This window comes from Pogoniulus pusillus, chromosome 8 (assembly GCF_015220805.1).
Source record: "Pogoniulus pusillus isolate bPogPus1 chromosome 8, bPogPus1.pri, whole genome shotgun sequence".
Classification (NCBI taxonomy): Eukaryota; Metazoa; Chordata; class Aves; order Piciformes; family Lybiidae; genus Pogoniulus; species Pogoniulus pusillus.
Genome location: NC_087271.1, coordinates 27,541,775 through 27,563,844, shown reverse-complemented (window position 1 = coordinate 27,563,844; position 22,070 = coordinate 27,541,775). Strand labels below are relative to the sequence as shown.

The following is a 22,070-nucleotide window of genomic DNA, read 5'->3' as shown; positions in this document are numbered from 1 at the left end:
TTTGAAATGTCTTTGGAAAGGTAAACTTTGCTTATCTGCTGCCTACATAAGGTTCTACACTTACATGGGGTTATAGTTTCCTGCAACTTCTATTTACCCTGAAGCTAAAAAAAATAGTAATTAAAAAAAATCACTGAATCTTCTATGATTTTAAGGTTTAAATGCTTGTCCTTTACAGATAATTTGACTTCTGACCACCCTCTAACAGTTTAGATAACAGTTTCTGTACTTGTATTTTATGATTTGACAGAGATCTGGCAATTTGGTTTACTTAGCTGCCTGATCTGGATAGAGTCTACTCAGATGGACATGCAACACAAATTTGTTATCGTTTCCTCTTCATAGGAGCACTGCATTCTCCTGTAGTTCATCACATCCATTTTGTTCACAGAAAAGTCTAGTTTAAATTCCAGTGCTGCTTAATTTAAAACACAGGCTGTCCACCAGGGATTTATAGCACAGCACTGTGAAGATTGCCAGATACCTTAGTCATCAGCTTCAAACGTCACTGCCTTTTCTTAGTTCTTCATATCCCAAAAGCAAGAACCTACCACTGTTTTTGCACAGACACTTTCTAGTGACAATGGAATGGTCTGTTCAACCACATTCAGTGTGATAGTACATAACTCTTTGTGATGCAAAGCAGATTCAGAATGCAATGTCATCTGCAGGAAAAGGAAGGACAAGGTTGAGGCTCACATATCTAGAATGAGCTCCTTTAATACCTATCCACACCAGAGGCCTCCATAAGCATGTTAGGTAAAAACTCTTCTCATGGGACTTGTGAGAGGAATGTCAATTAAAACTAAGTGCATTTATCCTTCTGTCTTCAGTTCTACTAGACCTGTGTAAATCTACTGAAATCAGTGAGAACTTAAAGCAATAATGTTTATACAAGTGCATTAATAGCAGTATCCTTTGCTTCATTCCAAGGCAGTTTGTTGCCACCTTCTTGGCTTTCCCATCATGCATCTTTTCACAGAAGAGCAGATAGTAGTGTACAGTCATGAAAAAAAAGGCAAAAATAACCAGCAACTCCTGAAACTTGTTGCTTTATAAAGTTTCCTGATCATTATAAAAAAAAGAACCACAAAAAATCCCAACTCAAACAAAACTATAAAAAAAACCCCAAACAAACAAAAAATCCAAATCAAACAAAACACACAGAAAAGAGTGAAGAGTTAGTATTCTAGCATACACTGTATTTTGCTGGACACAGCACAAGGGTATAGGACCACCCAACATGTCCTCTTCGAAGTAAAAGCTTAAACACAAGATTGCTAGAAAAGGTTCTTCTTTAGCCAATATATTATTCTTCAGATGCTGAAATTTCAAAGCAAGTGAGACAGTCTGACAAAACTAACTCACATATTAATTTGTCCTTCCATTGAAAGAAAAATATACTGTCCAGCAGTTGGTAGTTTCTGTTACATATAGCAGGACAGCATCAGAAGAAAGATTGATATCTTTATTTCCTTGGAATTAATAGAAAGACAGAAAGACAAAACTATACAACTGGTGACTCTCAGTGAAATAACATGAAAGAAAGAAATGTTATGTATCCGTTTTGGATTAACATTTGGATTGTATATTCAGAATGGAGACTCCAGCATACTTGACATGGGCAAACGCTGCAGGAACAACATAATAATCCTAGTGTTCACTTGAATTTCAGGGCAGAACAGTCTTACAGAATTCTGCAGACTCCAGTGAAACTGCTTAGGAATGTGACTGGCTTCTGAAAACCCAGCTGCACATAGCTTACAGTTTAAGAACTTAAATTAGCAAGACACATGCTTAATTTTAAACAATAAGACTTAAAGAATATCTTAAGTGCCTTACTGATTGAGACCTGCTTGCATTCCACTTCCCCCAAAGGGAAGAATGAGATAAGAATCCTTGAAAAGTTGTAGTGAAGAGTTCTTTCTCTGGGCATTTAGTTTACTAAGTAACACCAATTATGAAACTTAAATTAAAAAACAATTAGCAGCACTTTATGGTTGCTAAAGGCATTAGAAACAACATATTAATACTTGAAATGTAATGTAAGTAATGATTAGTGCAACCTGAAAGACAGCCTGACACTGATTAGCAGAGACTCAAACTGATGTAGCTAAAGCTGCTATCTAGTCAATTTATTGGTAATCTGTGGTAAATGAAAGTGAAAAAAAAGCAAAGCTTGAAGAATAAAGAACATAAAAAGAAATAGGCCATGTGGAAGTATGTACATATTTACCTTTAAATACTTGCACCATATCTGCATGTAGAACAAGGGCAGTTTTAAATAGCAGCATAGAAAGTAAAGCCTGGTGTGATTGACATGTGCTCTTGAATCAGCTACACTACAGCACTTTGCTACAAACAGGATTATTAGGTAATGTGGTACATAGTGCACAGGCCACACATCCAATAGAGAATTAAAGAACTGACATAAATTATTTTTTTAAATTTAGGTGTATATTTATACACCTCTAGAAAAAAAAAATAATTGCTTAGAACAGTCTAAGTAATTAACTGCAAAAACAGAAGCACATGCATAACACATTTTACTCTCTGTTATTGTCCAGAGACCCTTATGCTATAACTTTGCACTAAAATGGATTTGCTCCTATACATAGGTTGAACTTTGAAACATTTTAAACTGAACCAATAGTTTAAGAAAATTGTAAGATATAATGAGGCCTTTAGGAACAAAATGTTTACAGAAGCTACTTAAGCCAGCTATAGGGTAAACAATTAAAAGCCACCACACAAGCTATATGCCTGGTAAATGTGTATTGCTGTAGTGGTGGGGTATGGCTAGCACTGAATAACAAGCCCAGAAAACTGCAATTGTTCAAGGCTGCTATGTGGATATGCTACAAACATTTATGCCAGGATGATAGGTCAGGGCCTTTGACTTAAATGCCAACAAGTTTTAAACATGGTAGAATGCTAGTTAATAAAAGCTGTAAGCTTTTAAATGTTTGTGCACACCATGTTTTAATTTCAAACTCTTGAAAATAAATTGCAGACAGAGGCTCATTTAATTTAGTCCTTGCTGAATTAATAAAGGAATTATAGGGAAGAGAGATACATTTGACAATTCTATAAAATTCTGTCATCATTCCATTTTGATATTGTGCTCAAAAACAATGAGAAAAGGTCAAAATGTTGGTTTTGCACTTTCAAAATTAAACTACCAAGCTAAGACCTTCAAATTCTTTATAAACCTTCAAATTGATTACAATTACCTTCAAATTCTTTACAAACTCTAAACTATCATTGTCTACCTCTCCTCCTCCATTCTCTGGCTCTCCTTTACTTTGCCCAAGAATGTTTCAGACAAGCCTTTTCTAAAAATAGACTTTAACATAATAATAAACTATTGTAGCAGAACTTCTAAACCAGGAATTAGTCCTATGGGCCAAAACACATTCTGGATCATTGGTTTATACAACCTCACACTGCAATGCTCGAGCCAGAAAAAAAAATACTTATCCCACTTGTCTGGTAGGATTTTTCCTGCCTCTGGAACATTTATACTCACAATGTATATAAACACAGAAAAGTTAAGTGTATATACATCCTTTTTAGTGCGGAAAAGCAATTGTAAACTATGACTTGTTAAGAATAAACCTTGAGAACATGTAAGAGGAAAAAAGCAAACAAAAAAGAAGGCAAGTGACTTCCTGCCTCTGCAAGGCTGTTTCCACTTATTTCATATACCACTGTTCAAAAGTGTTCAGAATGAAGGCAAGTGATTATTAAATCAAATTCAGATGTATGGGGAAAATGATCACTTTGCTTTGCACAAGAAGGCAGCAAATATACAGGTACTTAAAAAAAAAAGTTTAAAAAGACTGGAAAAGCTATTGACTAGAACTAAGCACTAGCATGTCCAATAAAAAAGATGCAAAATTAATGTTCATAAAATACACATTTAGAGTGCTGCTAATCACATGTGTTTGCTGTTGCAAAATGTTAACTATGTTAACTAGTCCTACTTGAGCAGCATTGTGGGTCACTAACTGCGTAAACTGCTGTACAAATGTTCCTTACTCACATTAGGAAACTACAACAGCTTTACTGCGTTCCTTCTTTTCTATCACAGATTTATATCACAGTGGATAGAAAAGAAAGGAAGAAGAGAAGTAATTAGAGTTTGCCCCAGTAACTACACAGAACCAAGAAGCTCACGCAAAAAGGTATCTGAGAAAAGAGGCAATTGCAGTTGCTCATGTGCTGTAAGGGGCAGAAACCACTGGAAAGGATCAGACAGATTTTGCATTAGGAGAACTGAACAGGGAAGCACAGGAACAACTAGCTGAAAAAAGTTTGGGAAATTAAGTCAGGCAGGTAGACTGTATCTCAATTATGAGCAGGCTTTATAGTTAAGAGGAATAGCTGGTATTTCATTTGATGAGGAGCTCCTGTGGGAGAAACACACCTTAAGAGAGAAAGGAACCATCTGGTCTGAAAAATGAGCATAGGTGATTTTTATAAAGAACAATTCAGTCCATGTGAGAGAAGCAAGTTTTAAACAGACAAAGCAAGGCATGAGAACATGGCATGAGTCAAGAAGTGAGAGAGACAAGGGCTTAAACAGGGGTTGTGGTGTGGACGGAAAGAAGACAGGTTTCAGGGGTGCCATTTAAGGAAAAGCAGCAAGTTGTATAAATAGCCTGCACAGTTGGACCTAAGAGCAAAGCTGTTGGGCAAATGGTAATAAGGGTTCTTAAAAATCAGACACAGATTCTTTTTCTGATCTTATTTGAAGTGCTTTCAAAGATTTCTTATATATCACCACCCAAGATGACATAGATTAAGCAATCTTCAGCTCTCCAATGCTTGGGTGCTGCAGCGTCAGTGTATGGTAAATAAGATTACCTTCAGCCACAGCTGAAAAGACTTCAGCTAATCTGTTTTACTATGCAATGAAATGGCACCTAAGCTCCAGCTTTTAAGATAAACAATCACAGACTCCAGGTTATCAAATACCAACATAAACATACAGACTTGCAAACACAAATATTTTTTTGGAACCACTAACTTCACTGCAAGTCCATGCAAAGTTATTTTCCAAATTAAGAGATGGTTGAGAAAGCCAGACATTATCATCTTTCCATAGACACAAGATCTGCAGAATTATTTTTGTTTACACATTTAAGTTGAACTTTCAACTACCAGTCTTACTTTATTATTTGACATTGTATTTAGATACTTACCAGTGAAGACCTTTTGCTGAAGTTGATTAAGCATTCTTAATATTGGACAAATATGCCTTCAAAGAAAAGTCTTGAATATTACTGGTAGCAGAAGACATACTATCCAATTCAAACACCTGCACCTCAAGTATTTATTGTGAGTCAGAAAGAAGAAGTTGCAGCAATAAATTGCAATGCAGAAACCTTACAGTAAAATGCAGTGAACTTCAGCAGTTAGTGAACTTCCACAAACTGTAATAGATAAATTATGTTGAAAATGTACATCATGTATTTTTTTAAAAGGACTGGAATAACTTTTCTGGGATTTTCCTCAGGCTTAGTAATACTGTTTTCTTCCCATTACCAAAGGATTCATCTTGAGATGAGTATATTTCCACACTTAAAGGCAAACCTATTGTTTTCTTCTGTTTGATTTGAATTCTATTTCAATTACTAGAAAAACATTTTGTACTTCTGCATAGAATCAAGAAATCATTTAATGTAAAATTATTTTTAAGGAACAGAGAGCAAGCAGAAGTTTATAACCTGACTATTAAGTTATGCTACTTTGAAAGTATTTTATAGTAGGGACTACTAAAGCACACCTGACTCAATTAAAAGTTGCTAACCTCCTCATTGGAGCTTGAGAACTGCAAACAGAAAAATTTCTTACTAGTAGGCATTGAAAACATAATACTCTCAAACTAATTTTTTCCACTAGCACTTCAGAGGCAGGAAGAAAAATACGGCCTTTGGATATTCATCCATAGGCAGTAAAACATGACAGAAATCTATGTTAATAAAATATATAAAAAATATTTTTGGCACTTCATTGACTATGCAAAGATTTTTTAAGTGTAGTTGGAGAACAGGTTTCTAATAAATAAATGTGTTCTCCTAAGAGTTCTTCAAATGTGTTCTTTGTCACTAGGTTAAAGGCTGTGCTTGCTCTCTCCAAAATGCCAGTCATATTTTCAACTGTGAGAAGAAAATTAAAAAAAGAAACAGACAAACCTTCCAACAAAACCATTCAACAACACAGACCTTTGTCTGAGATCTTCTACCGCAGTAGCGCAAACAATTGTTTTAAATTGTAAAATTAATACAAAAGGTTTTAAAGCATAAAAATGTAACTACTGCATAGGTTGTAATATTATTAGCAAAAAGTTCAAAGGCCACTTTGATGCAAATCACCATTAAATTTGAGTGCCAGCATTCATTCCTACAGTAGAAATCAAAATACTAATATGAAGTATTAGGAATCCAGTACTGACAAGGAGCCCTACAATTTGAGAATGTTCCCCTCTGACCTGCAGTTCTTCTCATAAATAAAGGTATTGTTTCTCTCCCAACTCTTTGCACTCCTCCGAAGTTAGCTCAACTAGTATTTCAGTCTGATAGAAAAGAGCTTAAAAAAACAACCAAAAAACCAATAAAAACCCACAAACAAAACCAACACTTTCTTCAAGGACAAACTATAGAAAATACTAGAAACTTTTAACCCTCTATTCCCTCACATTCACCACTCAAAAATAACACAATGACTAGTTCACTCCACGTTTTTCTGCCAGTTGCCTCCTTTCCAATTCACTGCAGCTTATGCCTGCCTCAGTGAAGCCTGTATCTGGCCTTCCCAGATGCTGCTGCTTTTGTTACCAACAACACATTTCTACAGAACAGAGGCACCTTCATTTCCATTTCTCTTCAGAACTATCATTTGTATTTTACAGCAGGATATTATTCATAGTAAAGAGTGCTAAACTATCTTCACACCAAATATTGCTAAGTGAAAACTCTACTCACTAAACAACCTCTTTGCTTTTGTCCTCACTCACCTGAGACAGCACAAATAAAATTCATAATGAGAGGCATCTACTCAAGAGATTACAAATAATTTCTACAAACATATGAAAGGTATTCTATTCTCAGAGCATTCTTGATAGACAAGAATTCGGTTATCACATCTTAAAAAATAAAACAGCAATTTAAAATACTTCTGGAAAAAACAAGTAAAACACTGACCAAGCACAATGACCATCACATTGAGTCCTTTGAATACCATTTTATTCATTTTCTGCCTGAAGACTGAAATTACAAATAAACTTCTAATTTAATGACTGATACATACAATGCAACTTCACTTAAGGCTAATGGTTTCATACACCAAATTAAAACAGTAAAACGCTTTTCTGCTTTAAGAACTACACAAACAGGTGCAGATATGTCAGGATGCCAACTACGACCTAAATTTAATTCCTGCCTTACTTAGAGCTGTATTTAAGAGTTGCAGGATAGCATGAAGGCTAAGAGATGGGAGTACTGCCACCTTGTGCCAGTCAAGCTGAAGCCTAACAAACAAGACTCCTGATTGGAATCCCAGAACATATTCTGCCTTTAAAGTCTGTTATTTGAGATACTTGATCTTGAATTATGAAAGTACCAAGTCTTTAAAAGCATCTTAATCCAATTATTTAAACAAAAATAATCGAACTACCAGCATGACTGGCAGTAACTACTTTCATAATTGCCATTTTGACATCCTGGGCTAACTCAGTTGTAACTATGATGAATTTCAATTACCAATAAGAGTTTTGGTAATGGATATCTGCTTCAGACTTTAGGGGTTTTAATTAAAAAATATGATAACTCAAAAAATCCCAAAATATGTGCACACAGTTTGACAGGTCAATAGACACACAAAGTTTCTTTTGAAATGCTCCTGTATCTCCATGCCATAAAAATGGTGATATCTTACACAGACTCACAGAATGACAGGGAGTAGAAAGGACCTCTGGAGATCATCTAGCCCAACTCCCCTGGCATCTGGGAGGGTTTTGGATGCCTGCCGTGGTGGAGAATCCACCAGCTCGTTCTTACTGCATAAATACTTAGAACACCCAAGTCAATGCAAACTTTAGAAAATTGAGATGTATTGTGAAACTTTAAGTACACCAACAAGCCACAAAAAAGAATTTCCTTTTGCTCTACTCTTATCAAAAATAGAAGCACTACATCAAACATTAGATAATAAAGAACCAACATTTTTTTTCCAGTTTACTTATTGATAAGTACAATTCTGCTCTGTGGATGCTACAGTGGCTTGTAATGATAACTGCTGTGTAGGAGAAAGTAATAACATAAAATATGAGTACTCACCAATATCATTAGTTAGAGAAGCAGGATCAGAAGTCCCAAGGGTAGCTTCAAACTCCTCCTGGAGGCGATAAGCTCTTTGAAGAAGGGATTCAAGCTTATGAATGAATTCAGCACTAATGATATCCTGCAAGAAGGCAGACATTAGAAGATTTTCTGTTTGTTCAGAGTCAGTAAGACTTTCTTGTAGAATTTAAGAATATTAAGCCTTCAAGGAGCAAACCACACTACTTGAATTTCCTAGAAACCACACAAGGGCAATGTCAGATGAATATTTCAGTACCCAAAATATACAGTTTTCTAAACACTGGAATGGGCTGCCCGGGGAGGTGGTGGAGTCACCGTCCCTGGGGCTGTTCAAGGCAAGGTTGAACGTGGCATTTGGTGCCATGGTCTAGCCTTGAGCTCTGTGGTAAAGGGTTGGACTTGATGATCTGTGAGGTCTCTTCCAACCCTGATGATACTGTGATACATGTTATTGAAATAAAATCTAAGTTTTAAAATACTTTAGTTAAAATCACAGATAAGGTTAAACAAGACATAATAAAAGCCACAAAGGAAGGTGTTTATTTCAAAATATTTTTAGCACTCAGTTCTTAAGAGCAAAGGAACAAAAATAAAGCTCAGCTGGGTTATCTGCAAACATTCATACACTGATCATCTTTCCCAAGGCCTTTGCTAAGCAGATATCCTCTCACACAGTTATACAAAATAAGGATGACCCAAGGGATTCTATGCAGATAACTAGTATGCTTGGTAGTTCAATAACAGCATCTAGAAGCAAACACTGATGCAACAGCACTTGTCAAAAAATAAATGACACATTCCCTCCCCTTGCCCTCCTCTGAATAGCCAACAAAAAAAACCAAACCAAAAGTAACAACGTTAGATATTCTCTAAACTAAATACCACTAAACTGGAAATGTGAATTAACTCACAGTTTTGGTAACTCAATTTTAAATGTTAAAAAGATTCAGGTAATAAAATGCAGTGAATTTTCAGGACAGCAACAATAGATTACGGACCAAACATACTCACTTCCACACTTTCTTCTGCAATTGCATCTCCTGCTCCCAGCTTAATGGAACCACAACCTGCCTCATCTTCAACTTGCCGGTTACGGAAAGTTAGTGCCTGCTCCCATCGACGCAGTGCTTCTTCAAAAAGCTCCATACCTGGGGGTGATCAGGAATACCTCCAGTCCATTAAACACATAGCTTTCATATGTGCACATGTTTTACAGTTGCAGGAAGATATATAGCTAAAGTATATAGCACAGATGTCACTTTTTTTAAAAAACAATGGCAATACTAAGTATAAAAAAACCCAAACAAACAAGATATTTGCCCTTTCAATAACAAAGTTCACAATATGATTAAAGCAACCACGTTCTATTTTTTCCCTATTTGCTTTCTAAAATAATTATATAGATTTCTACTACAAACATAGGAATAACAATAATTTTAAAAGTAGTAGCTGGAAAAATTAACTCTAGATCATGCAATATTTCATTATTTTATGGAAAGGTGCTTAAATCACCGTGAAAGGTCATCATAATAGTATTATAAATTGTCACTGACATAAAAACAAGGCAATATTTGCATTCAGTGTTGATCCACGCTGAATGTTCTCATTTTAACTTACCCATCAAATACAAATTTTCAGGTGTAGTCACTGGAATATTGACAAGCTTAATATCATCTTCATCTGCTTTATCCCAGGAACTAGAATTGGCACAAGCACAGCTGTGACAAGAGGTGGCACTCTGAACCTTAATAAAAATAAACAAAATTTGAACTGTTGCTATACAAAGTATCCTTAAAACCTCACTCCTGACAGAGTACATTTTATCTGAGACACCTGCTTAGAAACTGTTTATACTATGTAGTAAATGCAATGGCCTTCTCAGCACCTCTAGCTTTTCACATAGCTTGTTCAAGAATGTTGTTTCAGCTTAGTGAGATAGGCACTTATCTGGTGCAAGTTAACAGACACTCAAGAGCCTTAAAACACTTTTACTTACCGAGGCCAAACTTTGAACTGAACCAGAGTATTTACTGAAAAGTCCTCCATTTGCATAGATACAAGACTGAGATCCTTTTTCCTTGGCAGAGCTCAGGGAAAGAGTCAAGTTTTGCCGACTACTGGAACAACTTGAACCTAAGAGATACATTGATTTTAACGCTTCTGAAAACTCAAAACATTGCTTCTTTAAGAAGATCTATCAAGAATTACATTTATTCTTTCCAACAAATTCCACTTCAGAAGCAAAACAATTATGCTTTCATTTACAGTTTTACATGAGAAACTACAAATTAGAGCACTCAATATAGTTAACCATAGCCATGCATTTGGACATAATTATTTTCCCATAATTGCTTTTCTTAGTATTGAGATGTGTCCACAAAAATTGCAAACTCCACTGTTCATATACTATTGATAAAGTTTTAATCCAAATTCATGATTAAAACTTCATCACTGAGAACAAGACTATCTCACTTATAAGGCACTGTAGTTTTATTCCTAATTTGGACAATTTTTGGTTTAAATCTACTTAGCATTAAACAGTTTGGTTTACCACCATACGCTAAAATGCACACCCATCCCTCACACCCCTTTTCTTCCTCAGTAAAAACCTTGGAGGTTCACTCACGCACCTTTTTCTGATGCAGCTGCTTTGGTACACTCTAACAGTAGATGACTTGGTTCCCATGGTGGCACTTTGTTTTTCTTTCCACGTCTTCTTTTGAAGTGATGTGCCAGAAAAATAACGGATATTGCACTCACTGCTGTTACTGTGAAAAGCTTCTTTAACCCAGGGGAAAGCTTTATCTGAAAATAAAAGAATGTTACTTCAGACTATGCTTCTTAACTCCCATCTTTGCTCCTACTGCTCTTTTGGTTCAATCTAGGCCATAGATTCCCTGAGAAAGGTAAGAGATGCAACTCTTAAGTAGCCTGAAAGACAACTGAAAACACAGTAACTGCTTCTCAAAAATCTGTGAGGGCTGGTAGGTCAGAGAATTTACAAAGTAACAGAGTGCCTGCACTGAGACACACACTCTGGCACTAACAATGGTAAGGCATACTACAAATCTTTCAAACTGTGGCAATCTAAGGAAATGACTTTCAGACAAACTTTTCATCTATTTGCTTTTAATACTATGACAATGCAGGGCCTCAACTAATTTGCTAACAGTAAAGAAGTGTCGAGGAGAAACTCATCTTTCACAACTAGACTGTGAAAGAGCTAACATTTGCATGGTATTTCAGTTTGGGATGAATGTGCATTCAAACTTTTTCCCTAAATAAACCTCTTTTTTTTTTTAATTTTTAATTGTTACAGTTTATTTTGGCTGCAGATCAGTCGCAGGTTTACAGACATTAGCAAATAACAACCACATCTACAAGCAACTGGAATTAGAAGCTGTTAACAAAGTTTACAAAATTCAAAGTGACAAGATACACAAGAAAGAAGAGAGGCATTTAACTAGAAACTAGAGTCCATGCTCACAAAATCTTTAGGAAGTCTATGCCGATTGAGAAACAGACTCCTGAGAGAAAACTAGATCTGCAGGCCTTGGGGCTAATACTGTGTTTCTGTGAAACGTTTGGTCACATGAAAGCCAGCAGCCCATTGAGTTCACAGAATCACACAATGTTAGGGGCTGGAACGGACCTTGAAAGATCATCTAGTCCACACCCCCTGCCAGAGCAGGATCAGCTTTTCTTTTCCCCCCCCACAGTTCAGTTTTAGGGCTTTTTCAATCCCACTTCTCCCCCATCTTCCTCCTTTCCTCTCCATCTGCTTCATTTTCTCCCATCTTCCTCTTTTCATCTCCATCCTTTTCCTCTCCATCTCCCTTCTTTCAGCACCACCTCCCCTTTTCCACTATATTTGCCCACACTGCATTTTCCCCTTTTTTCCCCCAAACCCAGAGCACCTGGGCTCTGTTAGAGTCTCCTCCCACCCCAGGTGTGTCCACTTTGCCCTGCCTGCCCACTCCCCTTTATAATCAGCCCCAGGAAAGGCAGAAGCCCTAAGCTTGCCCAACTGGGCAGAGGGATCCTCCTCCTGGCATCACTGGTGAGTGCCCCTGGTGTGCACTGGGTGAATGGTGGAGGGGATCAAAGGCCGGGGGGCCTGGTGGCCCCCCGGTTTGGTAGGCTAGAGAATTGATGGTCCTTCTAACATCACTTATGGGTGCTGGCTGGGCCTACTCAGGCTGAGCTCCTCTATGTTTAGTTGCTTCTTCCTGCTCATGTATGATCATAGAGGAACATAGACGTTGGAAGGTTGGTCTGGTGAGGAGTGGCTGAGGGAACTGGGGTTGTTTAGCTCAGAGGAGGCTGAGAGTGAGGTGGGAGTTCATCTCTTCTCCCAAGTATCACGTGATAGAAGAGGAAATGGTCTGAAATTGTGCTGGGGGAGGTTTAGGTTGCATGTTAAGTAAAACAGTCCCTAGTTACTGTGCCAGTAGTTAACACTATCAGAGTTGTGCAATTTAAAGAACCACTGAAAACTTTTTAAGTACCATTGAAACCTTTGCTCTGCCTTCAGTTCACAATCAACAAGTCAAACACCTTTGACTTGAAAACCCTGTACTTGGTGGTACTGTATCCTCACTGATGCTGAAAACCTAGCATTGTACTCTGCTATGAAAAAGGAAACCCTGAAAAACAGCACAACACATACTTATAAAAGACTACTATATTTCATGGTAAAGGGTTAATACCCAAATAATAGATTAAAAACTCAATGAATTAAATGTTAGAACTGAAGTTTCAGAGAACTTTAAGTGGATTTTAGAAAAAAACCCAACTGTCTGCAGCTACAAACATGATCATAAATAAATTAATAGTGAAATGAAGACCCCCAAGGAGAGGGAGGGTAACAGCTGCACATAATGGAGTTGCACATGGTATTTTAAAAGGATGAGTAGCCTACAACATAAAAAGTGTAATCAGTGATATTACAGTGAGGATTTTAAAGTACCCTAAACACAGAAAAAGTTTGAACATAAAGCAATGCTGCTAAGATCAAGAATACCTTGTTTTGGTTCTGTATGCAGTAAAACTTTGGAAAGCAGTTACATGCATATATGAAAAATTACACAGCATTTGCTTACAAGTATCTAATTCAACAAAAGCAAAATACAGCCATACTTAAAACACAGGGTTTAAAAGAACTTTATTAGGACCTGCTAAAAGCTACTTCTAAAAAACATTCCCAGTATTCCTAACTATAAACCTTTTTTTTTTTTTTTGGTTACCCTTGTCCATGATTCAGCATACACAGAATGAAAAAAAAAAATCTACTGGACTGTATTTTGTACAGCCAACTAGATACTCTTTTTTTTCCTCCTGGGTATTATGGCAGCAGGATATGAGACTCTCTTCACTAAGTTAACTCTTTGAAGGTTCCAACTTAAGCCTTAATACTTCCCCAAATAATTTATTTCACACTATAATTTATTACATATGTAGTTAAAAGCAACAAACACTTTTCTTCTATGAAATTCTACAACACAATTGATGTTGAGGTGCTGGAATGTGTCCAGAGGAGGGCGACAAAGCTGGTGAGAGGCCTGGAACACAAACCCTATGAGGAGAGGCTGAGGGAGCTGGGGTTGTTTAGCCTAGAGAAGAGGAGGCTCAGGGGTGACCTCATTGATGTCTACAACTACCTGAAGGGAGGTTGTAGCCAGGTGGGGGGTGGCATCTTCTCCCAGGCAACCAGCAACAGAACAAGGGGACACAGTCTCAAGTTGTGCCGGGGAAAGTATAGGCTGGATGTTAGGAGGAAGTTCTTGCCAGAGAGAGTGATTGGCATTGGAATGGGCTGCCCAGGGAGGTGGTGGAGGCACCGTCCCTGGAGGTGTTCAAGAAAAGACTGGATGAGGCACTTAGTGCCATGGTCTAGTTGACTTGATAGGGCTGGGTGATAGGTTGGACTGGATGATCTTGGAAGTCTCTTCCAACCTGGTTGATTCTATGATTCTATAAGACAATTACAGCTTCTCCTCCCTACTTTCAGTATGAAGGGCCTTTAGGGACAAATCTTATGACTCCCTTCATACAAGGAGTACCAACTTCACAATACTTCCATTTTTTGTCAGCCTGAAAACTAAGTTCATAATGTAGTTTTTTCCCAGATTTGAGCAACTGCAATCCATGTTGTCAGTGAAAATTAGCCTATAATATCAATGAAATATATTAAAAAGATATCCCTCCAGGGCCACCTGTAAAAGGAAATACTTTGATTAACAGAGCCTTAGATTTTCTCTGAAGATTTTTCTGTAGATAAAACAAACAAACCCAGCTGAAAGAATCAAGCAGGTTCAAAAACCAGTCAACTTTTAAGAGTCATTGCCTTGCTGTAGTCATGTGCCATTCAACTTATAGAGTCACCTGAAAACTAGAATAAGGCTTGCTGGTTTAAATTAGTGAATTATCATTCAGATTGATTTGGTGAGTGGTACTGTCAATCTAGGAAGTATTTCAGACCACAATCAATATTACTATTTAGACTTTATAGTTACATTGAAATGCTTACAAATCTACTAAAAAGGATTTGATAGTTATGTGATGAGAATCGTGCAGAATGAACACATATAGACACTGTGAATAAAGCAATCTCTTCAGCCAGACATATGATGATGCACTAACAAGTTTTCATTCTACGTTCTACATAAATTAAAAACTAAAGTATTCTGTCTAGATATGACTACTATTAAGCTCAGAAGAACCAACACAAGTTGCAATTAAACATCTAAATTTATGAAAAGTGACAATATTAGGATAACATACATATATATTTATTACCTGATTTAGAGAGTAATACCAAGAAAGGGGAAGATGAAATACCCGTAGAGCTGCTGTCTTCAGAGAAAATCGTGCCTCAGTAACAGCTTCTTCTGACATGGCTCCTCCTCTCCCATAACCTCAGCAAATGGAACTATCTTGAAAAAACACAGATGGTCTCTGGAATACTCTGTCGAACGATGGATATGTACTAGTTATGCAATAGAAGCCCCAGACAGCTTTCTTCTACAAGCTCAAATTTCTTACATAACAGGTACATGACTGATGTTTCCGAGTAGCGGCAACACTTGTGCTCCCTTTGAGAAGGCAGTCAATTTGCTGGGTCAGCTTAGCCCCCTTTCCTTCCAATTGCTCTATGCAGAGACCTGCATAATCAGGACCTACAGAGATTTTAGCTTGCTTTTAGTAGCTGGCAGCTCACTTTTTGTATTTTCTATACCATAAATGGCAATAATCTCGTTTCTAAGATCACTACTGTTACTGAAGAACGTATTTGCCAGCTACAAGAGTGAAAAGATTTGAGAGTAGACATAAAAAGTTTCTCCCAGAGCTTGGATTTATTTGCAGATAGACAATGAAAAATAAATACTGTAGCTCATGTAATCTCCCCCATTTAAAAGGCACATTTCCCAGATTCCCTGATGCTAAACACAAGGCAAGACTTCTGATGCATGATATCCAAGACCGCAACCGCGGCACGGAACAAGGTGGAATATGAGGGCGATTCAACACGCCAAGAAAGCGGTTAGCTTTAACCACCAGCAATCTTCTGCCTGCCGACGGCTCCGGCCACAAGCGGATTGTGCTTGTGCCGGAGGCGTTTCCCCTGGACAAGAGCCTTTTTGCCCAGCAGAACACAGAGTGGGGCCCGCCCGGCCTTGGAGAGGCAATGAATCTCGCTTCCGTAGCTGGCCCCATTAAAGGCAGAAGCCACCTCCATCCGGCCTTGCCGAGCTCTCCCGAGGCAAGACAGCCCCAGCCTCAAGGCACCTCTAGCGAGAGACGGCCAGAGCCGAGACACCAGCTCCACGCCCCTCTCAGCCCATCCCTCTTAGCCCACCTCTTTCTAGGCAGGCGCAGCAACCCTACAATTACCGCTTTCGGTTACCTGCCGAACACCGGGGCGGACGCCCCGGCAGCAGTCACGGCTGCTTACGGGCTGCTGTCGCCCCGCACAGGCAGCTAGTACGAAACCGGTAGGAAAAGCTGATCCGCTTCCGGGACAGCGAGAAGCGACCGAGGTTGGCCGGGACGCAGGTGCTGTCGTTGCCACGTGAGTGTGACCCATTCCGTGAGGACTCTGCGTCCACCATCTTTACATAGGGCAACCTTCTGTAGACGGCCGCTAAAGGTGGGGTGAGAGCCTGGCGGCGCCATCTTTGCGCGGGGCAGTGCTCACGTGACAGGCAGAGGCGCCCAGCGCGGCCATTTTTGTGCGGGGCTCGTCCTGCTGCCGGTGAGGTTGCAGCAGCAGCAGCAGGCGGACGTTTGTGTGTAGGAGGAGGTGCCGCGGCCTGTGCGCGCGTCTCCCCCACAGTGGTTTGCTGGAGCGCTGCATCCTGGCCGGGGAGCGCTGTCTGCTTGCCAGCACCGCTGTTTCAGGAGGCTGGAGTTCGCCATCAGTGCAAGGTGTGGGGCTGGTCGCGGACCGTCTTAGATCAGCGTTCCGAGCACGGTGCGTGCTCTCGGCAGCTCCGGTAAGAGAGGGAACGTCCCGCCAGCAGCGGGGTAGGTGGTTCGGGTTTGCGTCTGTGACGGGCTATATGGCCATGGCGGGCGGCGTCTCCATCGGGTCTCTAGTGCCCAGGACAGCTCGGCACTCTGGGTGTGTTGGCGCCGTGATGGCCGCTGCCATCGCCGGGGGCCGCTTCGGCCGTCAGGGCGCCGCGCTCCCGGAGGGCTGGGCGGAGGCTGGGGGCGGTGCGCGGCCTTGCTTGTCCCGCCAGGTGGCTGAATTGCGCCGTAGGGTGGTGGTACTTGCGGCTGCCCATTTTACGCCGGCGGGGTCGGCCTGCGAGGTCGTCAGCATGCTGGGTAGGTACTTCTGCCTGCCGGCTTGTTTGCTGGAAGTGGCCAACGTGCCTTGAATCGACCTTTCGAATTATCTGCTAAAGCCGAAGCCGTTTTACAAGGGTATTGCAGATATGATGCACTTCCTCAAATAATAATTTACCTATAAAATATTCGATTTGTTCCCTGGGACATCTGCATGATTAGATTACCATGTATGAGGAATGAAATGGACTGAAGAAGAAAGTCTGGTGTAAGCACCAGTGGAAAATCACTGTAGACTTACACGCGCAGGCAGAGCCTGGGGTAGGAAAATCCTCTTAGAGATAGAAAGGTCAGAGAGTAAGTGTCAGAGCTAGCATTTGAAGTGGTGGAAGAAAGCAAAGAATGGATGGCCTGTATACCGTAAGGGGCAATCTAAAACGTTTAACCATGTAAGAGAATAAGCCACTAAATTCAAGCATTTCTTAATATGCTTTGCCTTTGGAAGCAGTATTTTGTGACAGCAAAAAAAAGGTCTTTGTGACAGTGACATAAAAAAAACCCCAAACAACCAACATGTCTGACTTGGGTAGGTAGCTCTTGCTGCCTGAAGAGAGGAACCACGTATCTTTCATTATCTTGCTGTTGTCATTTACTGGGAAAATACCAGTTTTTATAATAAATATGTAAGTAATACTTATATCAGAGTTAGAACTAGTGGTATAATTTTTGCAAGAAAACGAGTTGCTCTTCTTTAAAATTGATAGATTAAAAAAAAAAAAATCACAAGAATGGGAGATGAAAATCAAAACCGCCTAATGATTAACAGAATATAAAGGAATTTAGTGTGTGATAGTAAGGTTAATCTTCCCTGCTCCTTTACCTGAGAATACTGTTCTCAAGTTTGGTAACAATATTACTCATACTTTATTATGCTGAAATAATTGCTGTAAAAGAATTCAGGGAAGTTTCTAAAGAGTAACACACTTCTCCTCAAAATCTGACTAGGTATGTGTAAGGCTGTAGCATCAATGGCCATAAGTAGTTTGGAATGACTGCTAGCAGATCTTTTTTTTGCCATGTGAAAATTTCCTGTATGATAAGTAATTGCTGAAGCTCCAGAGCTCTTTAATGTTAAGTAATGAAATATTCAGTTAGAAAATTGTGCCGTTGTGTCATAAAATGAAAATAAATGTTAAGTGTAATTATTTCAGTGCATCACTAGGAAAGTAACTGAGTGCAAAGAAAGCCTGAGCTTAGAGCTTACTAGTTTGATATGCTGCTACTAAGAGCTGTACAGGTAAAATAATAAGATACAATTACTGCTTCAGGTAATCGCCATCTTCAGAATAATCCTTTTATTCTTAAAATCTTGTACCAGCATTCCCTTGCTGAACCCTGTAAAATGATCTACTAAAATTGCTCCATATTTAGGGACATCAATGTTATAAAGAGATATATTTGCTATTTCAACATCTGTCAAAGTTTGAACTGCTCTAATGAGGCAGATGAAAACATCAAGGTTGTTTAGGTTTTTTTTTAAGATAATTTAAAATCTCTCAAGAAATAGACTCCATGCATGAGCCTAAGATCATTTTCATAATCAGTTGAATTCTCTTTGTGTTGGATGTGTTTTTTTTTCTGTGTGTGATAAGTCTGTCATGATGGGCACCATATAAGTCTGTGATGATATGGAATTCAGCTAAATAATAAAAAGGATGTTGGACACAATGCTTTAAATTATAGTTCATGTTTCTCTGACAGCTCGTGAGTAAATATATTTTTTTCTTAGTGAGTGCAGAGAATAATCAGGAACAAAAATACATTGAAGTTCAAGATAAGTTACAGATTGTGTTGTTTGTTTTTTTTACTTTGAGTTACAGATTGTGATGTTTGAGTTTTTTTTACTTTGAAGTATGACTATGCATGCATTAAGCAAAAATGTGTCAGTAAATCTTTTTGAACATTAAATGGCTCACTGAGTGATATAGTATGATGCATTGAGATAGGTAGACTGAAACAGACCCTTCAGTGGAAACTAGAAGAGCTAGCAATAGACTGCAAGTTCTGTTCCAAATAGATGGAAGACTTTTGATGAGGAGCTTATTGCATGAGTATAAGCACAAACAGCTAATGCAAAAACTTGAGTTCTGTTTGCAGATGAGTTTTACTTTTGTTCTTAATCTTACAGTGAAACAAAGATGCTTTTTGAATCCTGTATGTGTAGGTTAATTGTTTTAAGGTTATCATTTTTCTAAGGTTCCTGTGAGACCACAGAATACTTGTGGAGTGTCTGTGGAAGGAGACAGATATACTCTGGTTATCATGGCACATGATTGCTGTCTGAAAATTCCTCTTTTTAATTTTTTAGAATTCTGTATTGTGGGGAAGAGTGAAATTACTGATAGAGATCCTTTCTAATGCATAAACTATTGGTTAAGTATGCCCCAAAGCCAGAAACAATTCAGGGGAACTATATGTTCTTGCGAAATTTCATTTTCTGTGAATGTCTTTTGATCAGTGGTGGAAATAGAATAGTAACCTACACATGCCTTTCATCTGACCCACATAGAGCTGGTCACGTGAGATATCAAAGTACTTTCCTGGTACAGTGATCATGTATCACTGGGGACATGAAATGGATAGAAACTCTGTCTTCAAAAGAGAAATATAAAATGGAATGTAAGAGAAACTGCCAAAGTAGGTTGTCCTTTTGAAAATTTCTGAAGCCATGAAGTGACTTTTGGATGAAGTTACTTCAATGCAGAAGCTTATGGAAAAAAAGCAGCTATGATGATAAGATTCATCAGTAGAGGAAGTAATCTTTCCAGATAGAGTAGGAAATGGTAAAATGGAGGAAAGGCAGTGAGTGTGGGAGGGGTAAGGCTGGGCTTGCTAGGACTTGGAGAGGTTAAGGATGAGTCATGCTTTTGAAATTTTTTTTTCCGGTTTTAGAGTTTAACATTGTATCTTCTGAAGCGTGTTGCTGCAGCTAGGTATATTAAGCTACCACGGTTATGGCAGTGTGGTGAGTTATCACAGATGGAAGGAGGTGTGTAAGAATCTTGTTAACAAAAGGTGAAAGAAAGGCTGTCCAGCTTTGCCTGTGTAAGAATGTGTGGAATACATAACTAGACTTCTACAAGGCATGTTCTCCTTCGCAACAGGAATAGAGACCATGTAGGGACATGTGAGCTTCAACATGATTTGGTATTTCTGATGGTTATGAGAAGAGAGATGCAGACTGCAAAAAAGAACAGAACGTGTCAGGAACAGAGCTTCTGAGGTTAGGCTTGTTGAGAGCTACAGGTCTGGATTTGCATGGTTGTTGGATTGGAAGAAGTAGCTATTAAATTCAAATCTGACAGTGTGAGGTGAAGCTTTCATTCATGGTTTGTGTTACTTGGAACAATATAGTCAGAAAGCTTTGTCCATAACAAAATTAAGTCTAAAGCTTTATTAATTCGTTATACCAGTCTTTCTAAAACATTTCTGTCAAGTCAACATTAATTTACACTGATTGTTTTTTATTATATTTAACATTATTGGATCTTTATTTGAAACTCATTTTTCCATTTCTGACATTTTATCAGACCTTGCTGAATGTGCAAGATGAAGGATACATTCATATTTCCATTTCTGTTTTGAAAAGGAACTTTACAGTTCAAAGTATTGAATACAAATAATTGCATATATGTAAGTAAAGTATTTAAATGTGTATATATATGCAATGCTTATATAAAAATTACTCTATTACTGTATAAATAATATGCAGATTTTTAATATTATTATTTAATATTTATTTGCATAGGAATGTTTCTAGGAATAATACAAGACTATTTATACACATACATATTTTAAAAAAACACTTTAGATAACCAGAGTACTGAAATTAATCATGATTCAAAGGGATTTGAAATACAGACCAAGTCAAAGACCACAAATCTTAAGTCTATTAAAAAGTTTGTCTGAGATGCCTGCTAGGCAAAGTTTGTTTTCCCCCATGCTGTCAAAGCCCTGTGTTACTTAATACTCAAAGAAGTGACTGGTCATGTAGCAGGAAGAGCAAATGTAAAGCTGCCAAAGCAAACAAAGTAAGAGGAAAGAGGTGTTGATAATAGTGCTAAAAGCTGCAGATAGATCAAGTTGTGTTTATCACTGAGCTAAAACTGAGTTGTAGGTCCTGGTAAAGGAATGCTAGACTGGATAGGTGATAAATGAGTAAAGAAAGATTAAGTTTTCTTGGGCTTTTAGAGAGACTGACATGTCAGTAGTTATTAAGCAACAAGACTGATACAGAGTTCTTGAGAGGTTCTTACCTACATGAGTCGGTTGCAGTATTTATGGAAAAAAGACTGTTGAGTTAATTTTTGCAAATTTTTCTTCTGTAAAACAACAGCTTTCTGTACAATCATCAAAATAATGGTACTGTATTTACTGTTCTTTGTTTCTGCTATTTTTTCTGTCTACATCAGAGACCTCAGATAAGTGTTCTATCTGCATCAGAAGCCTTGGATGCGTAAGGGTAAAGAGAACTCAAGAGAACAGCACATTGAATGTTCACTTCTACTGAACACTACATTACTATATGTGAGTGACAAGTTTCAGTTTGCTTTTGATATACGATTTACCCAGATCTAGAATGTGTCTCTATAAGTGAATAAGATGGTTTTCTTCTCCTTTACTGAGAAAGTCATGTGCTCTTGCATTTTAGCCTATACAACTTCAGCACACTTAACACTTTTCAAAATATATAGTCAGAGACACCATCCTGGGTGGACTTGAAAACTGTTGTTTTTACGTTGGTGGAGTGCCACGGTAGAGGTCAGGAAGTTAAATAATCCAAAGCAGCTCTGCTTTAGTAAGGATTCTGTTAGTTTATGCCCTACAAGTCAGAGAATTTTGTTTCGGAAG

At 38.4% G+C, this 22,070-nt stretch overlaps 2 protein-coding genes across 10 annotated transcripts in view; one reads left to right on the top strand and one right to left on the bottom strand.

The window, feature by feature from the left end:
- Nucleotides 1-16,375, bottom strand: part of MIGA1 (mitoguardin 1) — a 36,755-nt gene extending 20,380 nt beyond the window's left edge. Inside the window, exons 1-7 of one of the 3 annotated variants that reach the window (XM_064147831.1) lie at nt 16,273-16,375; nt 15,165-15,333; nt 10,997-11,171; nt 10,363-10,499; nt 9,984-10,110; nt 9,378-9,514; nt 8,343-8,466 (exon numbers count right to left, since the gene is read on the bottom strand). In XM_064147831.1, the coding sequence (XP_064003901.1) occupies nt 8,343-8,466; nt 9,378-9,514; nt 9,984-10,110; nt 10,363-10,499; nt 10,997-11,171; nt 15,165-15,263 (799 nt within the window). In that variant the 5' untranslated portion in view covers nt 15,264-15,333; nt 16,273-16,375. The remainder of the gene's footprint in view (nt 1-8,342; nt 8,467-9,377; nt 9,515-9,983; nt 10,111-10,362; nt 10,500-10,996; nt 11,172-15,164; nt 15,334-16,272) is intronic. The other 2 variants (XM_064147832.1, XM_064147833.1) reach the window with 2 other exon arrangements.
- The window catches only part of USP33 (ubiquitin specific peptidase 33), a 45,273-nt gene continuing 35,586 nt past the window's right edge, over nt 12,384-22,070 (top strand). For 3 of the 7 annotated variants that reach the window (XM_064147805.1, XM_064147803.1, XM_064147804.1), the window contains exons 1-2: nt 15,174-16,861; nt 21,632-21,746. In XM_064147805.1, the coding sequence (XP_064003875.1) occupies nt 21,745-21,746 (2 nt within the window). In that variant the 5' untranslated portion in view covers nt 15,174-16,861; nt 21,632-21,744. Of the gene's footprint in view, nt 12,427-15,173; nt 16,862-21,631; nt 21,747-22,070 lie in introns of those variants that run through there. The other 4 variants (XM_064147807.1, XM_064147806.1, XM_064147801.1 and 1 more) reach the window with 4 other exon arrangements.